This window comes from Erythranthe guttata, chromosome 9 (genome assembly GCF_056151865.1).
Source record: "Erythranthe guttata isolate IM_541 chromosome 9, IM_541, whole genome shotgun sequence".
NCBI lineage: Eukaryota > Viridiplantae > Streptophyta > Magnoliopsida > Lamiales > Phrymaceae > Erythranthe > Erythranthe guttata.
Window position 1 is genome coordinate 7,151,388 of NC_142541.1, and position 6,961 is coordinate 7,158,348.

The 6,961-nt window shown below is 33.9% G+C and overlaps 1 protein-coding gene across 2 annotated transcripts; it reads right to left on the reverse strand.

Moving 5' to 3' along the window:
* Positions 1-741: 741 nt before the first annotated feature.
* On the reverse strand, positions 742-6,084 carry LOC105951046 (heparanase-like protein 2). Of its 2 annotated transcripts, none has more exons than XM_012974438.2 (10): positions 5,719-6,084; positions 4,496-4,727; positions 4,381-4,417; positions 4,110-4,293; positions 3,219-3,367; positions 2,878-3,126; positions 2,047-2,236; positions 1,815-1,940; positions 1,618-1,717; positions 742-1,209 (listed from the first exon to the last, which is right to left on the reverse strand). In XM_012974438.2, the coding sequence occupies exons 2-10, from the start codon at positions 4,703-4,705 to the stop codon at positions 817-819; spliced, it is 1,638 nt and encodes a 545-aa protein (XP_012829892.2). In that variant the 5' UTR covers positions 4,706-4,727; positions 5,719-6,084; the 3' UTR covers positions 742-816. The 2 variants fall into 2 exon arrangements, with proteins under 2 accessions (XP_012829892.2, XP_012829893.2); XM_012974439.2 differs by having other exon boundaries at positions 4,496-4,724; positions 5,719-5,955.
* Positions 6,085-6,961: the final 877 nt, after the last annotated feature.

Sequence of the window (6,961 nt, forward strand, 5' to 3'; positions counted from 1 at the left end):
ATAGGGTTTACTTTCATAACTTGTACGAGCTCTTTCACAGTTTGGTAAGAAGTGTTGCTGCTACTTAGATATGTGATCAGCTTGTGGTCTTTGGGCAGTTACTAGTAGTTTGCTAGTAAAGACAATGTTCGTACATACAAGCACGATTGGAACAAGAGCAGCTCTTGTGATTCTCCTTATGTTCAATTCGAGAATTGGACTTGGGGAATTAGGGATTTGGGGATAAAAAATAGGGGGAGAGAATGAAGTGTCAATCCACCTCATGTTTAGACTGCCAAATGGATTGGGAGTGTGTTCTAGCTCGATTTAACTGCCACATCTAAAAATTCCGTCCAAGTTAACCGACAAACTTGACGGTCGAACCGAAAGTTTAAAAAATTGGTAAGTTTGTGGACTAAATTCGTGACGGCGAAAGTTTGAGGACTAAAATCATTTTAGGTGACAAGTATAGGGGACGAAAACTGTAATTATCCCTTTAAAATGCAATGCAAAGGCCGTTTGTGATGATCTCGATTCGCCTAAGAAAATATTGCGTTTACATTTCTCCCAAATCTATATTAACACAACAAACACCGTCGCCTTATCTTTCTTCTCCGATAAATTTCCAAAAACAAAACTTTCAACAAAGCAAACAGCTTCGTTTAGGAATACCAAAAATATCAACATATCATCCATGATGTGGTATTCGCATTATTCTCGTTTCCTGAAAATCGATTTCTTATGATACACAAAAACACATACTGTAGAACAAATAAATAAATAAATAAAATCAGCATTCTATGTATTTTTACAGCTTAGCTTATGACTATACAAAGTTTATATACAGCCCTGATTAATGAAGTTGGGATATACTACAAATTTGACGGAATAAGGAGAAACACTTAACGGGGAGTTAACGTCGTTAACGGCTGGAAGCAAACTTGGAATATCTCCCAATTCAGTTAGCTGCAACGGCTTTCCATTCAACAACATGATTTTGCTTTGAAGATTGCCGCCCTCGGGAGTTAAGTGATACTCTTCTCTGTATACTTTCTCATCCGAAGCTTTGTTTCCGATCCACGACACTGATTCCTTAAGTCCATGAATGAAAGACCTCTTATTGGTGCCCGTTTGATTTTTCGACGGTAATTTGGCATAGTTACTGGATTGAACGTCAACATTGTACATTGTTTGATTGCTTAAATTTATCACAACTACGGTTACGCCAACCTGAAACAACGTAGATTAGATATTTCAGTCAATTTCGCAAAAACCAAATCAAAGAGAAAATTACATACTAACTAATAATGGCAATAGAAGAGGGTGGTGGCAAACAACATAAAACCCCATTTGTTCATTTTATAGATGTTTACTATTTGGGGTAAAATACGGTTTTTCATCCCTCAAGTTTGCATAGACATCACATTCGGTCCCTCATGTTCACAGAAAACACATTTGGTCCCTCATTTTTCGAAAATTCAACACTTTTAGTCACGAGGGACCAAATGTGTTTTTTGTGAACATGGGGGGACCAAATGTGAAATCAGTACAAACTTGAGGGATGAAAACTGTAATTTTCCCTTATTTTCTCTTTACACACCCCATTCAATTCTATGTTGAAAATTAATTAATTCTTACTCTTTGTTTTGCACAATGTGCGTACGAGCGCAAATATTGTGATGCTGTGATGTTAACATCGAGTACTCCTTTTCCCATAAGTCGATTCCAGAGAAGTGCACTGTAAATAGCCAAAAAAAAGAAGAAAAAAACTAGCAAGACAGATTTATATTAATTAATTAATTAACACAAGGTCGGTCATAATTTATGGGTTAAACCTGTAATAATCAGGGTTCGGAACGTATGTAGTCTTGTTTAGGAGGCCATAGAATCCACCAATCAACGACTGCCTGCAATATACTTTGGTATTGTACTTAGCTGCCATTCCAAGTTGATCAAGATACCTACATTAAATGAATTTTAGTCACACCGGAAATAAATTTAATAAATAAAATAAATTATCTTAAATGAATGTTAGCTGTTTAGAAAAGAAATAAAAAATAAAAATACCAAAAGGTGTTAACGAATGTGTTCGATATGTCCCTAGCCCCACTGTTGTAGGCTCCTCCAGATTCACCGACCCACGCAGAAGCCCAAGGCCCGTTTTCTTGAATGGTTGAAGAAAGATTGCCGAATACGAACGATGCCTTATTCAAGTGATCCGGATTCAATATTTTCTTTATTATATTGCCGTCATTTCCTGTAACATGATAACCATTATACAGTTAAAACTCTATAAATTAATAAAGTCGGGACTAGGGAAATTCTATTAATTTAGCGAATTATTAAATTATCGAGTTAATAATTTAACACGTTTTCACCAAGTCGTCGGGACTGAGAGAAACTATCATTGTAATCGAGGTTATTAATTTATCGAGGTTTGTATTATGTTTGTTGTTCACAATGAAGGATATTTGCATCAATTATTAGCATATGACGACGATCTAAAAACTAACTGAGAACTGAATTCAAAAGGGAAAAAAATAAAAAAAGTTAATTCATCTTTACGAAAATGCAAGCATTTCGGTAGTTTTGAGAGTATCAGAAGAGACGGGGATAAAACTTATGGAATAATCAAACACTTGCATGAATATGCTCTGAGTTACTAAGATTTACACGGAACTAATATTGCAGTTCTTGATGACAAAATATCAAACACTTGCATGAATATTTATCGATTAACAAAAATAAAAATAGGCAAGGCAAACATTTGTTACCACAATCTTGCTATAATACTAACAGATATATAAACGAGTTCAAGTTCATAGTTATATTAACAAATAGTTAAATTTAATATTCTAGTCTCTACATTAATTAAATAATTAAGAAGCAAGAACAGACCTGGACCGAGACTGTACATGTGGTGCGACATAACATTGAGTACACGTGGGCCCGACGATTGAAGCAGCTTATCAAACCAAACCTTATCGTAAAACCCTCCAGGCGCCACGAGACTGGGTCTAATTGGCTGCTTCATATTATTCGATTTTGAGTACAATTCATCAATCATTGTATTCAGACGTATTGTATCTTTTCCATATTGTTCGGGACCAACGCTAGCACCAACTCCCTTGCCCGATAACTCATTACCTGCCCACCAAAAAAAAGCAATAACAGATTTAATCAATCCTTCGACAAAACAGTGAAGTAAATAAATAGTTATATATTATATTAATATATACCAAATTCCCAGGAGTCGACGTGGTATCCCTTTGATAAAGTGTAGTTGATGAAATCGTAAGCATTATGGCGATCCCAATCTCCTCCCCAAACACCTCTTTCGATATGGTGCCTTCCGTGAAGAGCATTCAGTCCAAATGTTAATATCACTCTGCAGCAATTCAATACGTTAGTTCTACTAACAATACCGTATTCCAAGCCGATGCTACTTTTTTCACCGATTATTTTTTAATGGTGAAACAAGAAAATCCATATATTTGCGCAATCATAAAACAGTGAATTGGCGGGGGAGAAGATTCGAAGCTTGAAAAAATGGGTTCGTAAAAATTATATTACAAACGCCACATATATACCCAATCGTGGTTATTGCAGTTGTCCCACACGGAAACTTCAGCTTCTAAACGTTTCCACGTTTCTAAAACGTTTCGTGTCGGAAACTCTAGGACACCTGTGGGACATCTTATGGGCCATTTTTGCAGTTTCTAAAAATTTAGAAACATGTTTGAATAGCATATTTTCAAATTGTTTCCCTAATAATTTACAACATGATTTAATGATCAATTGCAAATTGATAGTTGATAGTACAATTTATTTTGAATATGTTTGTATAAAAATATATAAAAAGAATTTATATATAAATAAAAACTTATATATCTTTATATAACATATTTATAAAATACCCCTATATTTTTAATATTTACACATTTCCCCCAAGTCCCGTATCCCCATTTTCGGGATTTCAGTACTGAACGAGGGGCACACTCCTGCAAATGTGCATATACAAATATATATATATATATATATATATATATATATATATATATATATATATAATACACACAAAAATAGATACATACTAAGAGCGAACCAAGTGAAGAGAGCGGATTAATTACCCTGTTTTCTTGAAGAAGTTATTGAGCTGATCCCACCTATCCATATGCAAACATCCCTTTGAAAATCCAAACAAGCCACCCTTTTCCTTTTTAAACGGGTGGCAAGGTGACGATGAATTTCCCACACCGTACATTACTTGGTCTTGCAACGAACCACCTACTCGAACTCTCAAATTCTTGAAAGCTGTGAAACGAGACAATTATATATACATACAAGATACTATATATCCAAATGTAAGAATAAATACCACTAAACACGGCAACTACGAACCTTGAATAGCATTGCCTAGAAACGGGTGCGATAGATCCTGACAAAATAAAATACCCACATATGAATCTTAACAGTTACTAAAACATCCGTTCCCGATAGTGAAATTTATTATTACCAGATTAACGGCAGATGAAGATCCCCAGGGGCATGTATCGTAATTACACTTATCTTGAGGCCACCAGTCAATGGTGGCACAAATGTAATTAGCATCCGTTTCGGCAACTGTTTTACTTGTGTCAATGACAAGCCTCGCCTCTTCGTATATTTCCCCCAGAATTAAAGGAAGAAACGCCGCAAACACCAAAAGCGACGCACGGAATCCCATCGGTCGATCGAATCGACTACTACTACAACAAATCAAGCATACACAACATCATCGAGATTTATCATTATCATCATACAACGAGTTTCGAAATTTCGTACAAGGCTGATCATCAAATCAAAGCACGCTAATTAAATCCTAAATATAGCATTAAACATTAGTAGATAGAGACATTATATATACCGTTTCTTTACATTTAAGGCACCGACCAGCAGTAGAAGCAAAGGTAAATTTATTTATTTTATTTATTTAAAAGAAAAATATTTGGAAACTCTAGCTCATAATTAACCTAACATCTCTAACATCTAGAGAGAGAGAGAGAGAGAGACAGAGAGAGAGAGAGAGAGAGAGAGAGGAGAGAGAGAGAATTCTTTCCAATGAGTCTAAAAGGGCCGGAAAGAATCGTGAAAAAACAAAGAGATCTCAAAATTTACTTGGGCGTGAATTAATTCAAGGGTAAAATTCATTTTGCACCCCTGTACTATGATAAATGTATCGTTTACCCCCCTGAAGTATTGAAAACATCAAACACCCCCCTGCCGTTAGTTTTTTTCTTCTAATTCCGTTAGTCAAACACTTTGACCGACTATTGCAAAGAAATGTTGGCTTTTTTTTAATGAAAATACCCCAAAAAATTTCTATATATAGGAAAACTAACGGCACAAAACCCACAAAAAATGAAAACTAAAAGCCTTGAAATCTATATATAGAAATTTTTTGGGGTATTTTTGTTAAAAAAAAGCCAACATTTCTTTGCAATAGTCGGTCAAAGGGTTTGACTAACGAAATTAGAAGAAAAAAACTAACGGCAGGGGGGTATTTGATGTTTTCAATACTTCAGGGGGGTAAACGATATATTTATCATAGTACAGGGGTGCAAAATGAATTTTACCCTTAATTCAACAAGGAACTACGAAAATTCCAGCCAATCAAATAACTAACCTAAAAAATCAAATTAAAACTCGAAAAAACCCAGAAGTAAATTAAATTAACTCAAATTTGATGGGAGAACTAACCTTAGAAATCGGACAATTCCATAAATGGCAACAATGAAGTCCAATTAACAGCCTTAATGAAGTAAAAAAATTGTTTCTTGATCTCTTTTTCCAGCTAAGTAAGATGGGTTTGTCTCGAATTTGTTGATTGTTGACATGTATTTATTATGAGGTGTCGTCCTTCAAGTGAATTTCACGAACTGTGTTGCTATACAACAGTTGTGAATTGTAATGCTTTAGTGGAAAAGGTATGGCATTAAAATAATATTCTTTTGTCTCGACACAAGTCACATTCTTCCAATCTTCATAATCAAGCTTAATTTTAGCAAAAAACACTAATCCTAACTTAATCAAGCTTAATTGTAGCAAATACACTAATCCTAACTTTGACGGCTTTTCGTTGCAACAATGTTTCAACAAGTAAACAATACGAATTTCAACTATATATTTTACCATTTTCAATCAATTTTACGTGGAAAATTTTGGTATTTATATTTTTTTTCTCCAAAACATCCAATTGCTTATATTTTTTTTTTCTGAATAAAAACTTTTATTTATGTTATTTTGAGTTTCTTCATTTTTTTTTCTTAAATGTCTTCTTGTAGTTCAAACATCCTAAGATTACAAACATCTTTACAATCCTATGATTGTTGAGAATTTGAACTACCGTAAGATTTAACAAAAAAAGAAGAAATTAAAAATGACAAAAATAAAAGGTTTTATTCAAAAAATTAAAAAAAAATCTTAGTAATTAAATGTTTTGGAGAAAAAAATAAAAATATCAAAATTTTCCAATTAAAATTGACCAAAAATGTTAATAAATATAGTGGAAAATGACTCAAACAAAATTATTTATAGGCTTAACGGGGGTACTTTCGTCATTTTTTGGAAAAAATGTAATGCGAGGGGGGTTTTTGTATTTTTGTGTAGTACAGGGGGTATATGATACAAACTCCATAGTACAGGGGTGGTTTTGTATTTAACCCTTATTTTTTTTGCACATCGACTGTTATTATGTCAAATTTAATAGAAAGATTCCGAAATTTCGTGATCTGTTCTTTAGTTTGTGATTGTTTTGTGTAAAAATATAGTTTCTGATGCACCACAATCTCTGATATTTACAAATCAAGCACGTTTTATGATCGGCTTGTTTCAAAATGTGGATGTGGAATTAGGTAAAACGAGTACAAACTGGAAAAATATTCAATATTATCTAGAAGATTCCACTGAATTTGACATTGCATGGATGAACGTATAAGAAGAT

Excerpts from the sequence above, each read along its gene's own strand:
- LOC105951046 (XM_012974438.2), bottom strand. The coding sequence starts at position 4,705 with ATGGGATTCCGTGCGTCGCTTTTGGTGTTTGCGGCGTTTCTTCCTTTA. Across the intron at positions 3,127-3,218 it reads CGTCGACTCCTGGGAATTTG|GTAATGAGTTATCGGGCAAG; the intron begins GTATATATTAAT and ends TTTGGTGGGCAG. Across the intron at positions 1,718-1,814 it reads CCGAACCCTGATTATTACAG|TGCACTTCTCTGGAATCGAC; the intron begins GTTTAACCCATA and ends GGCTATTTACAG.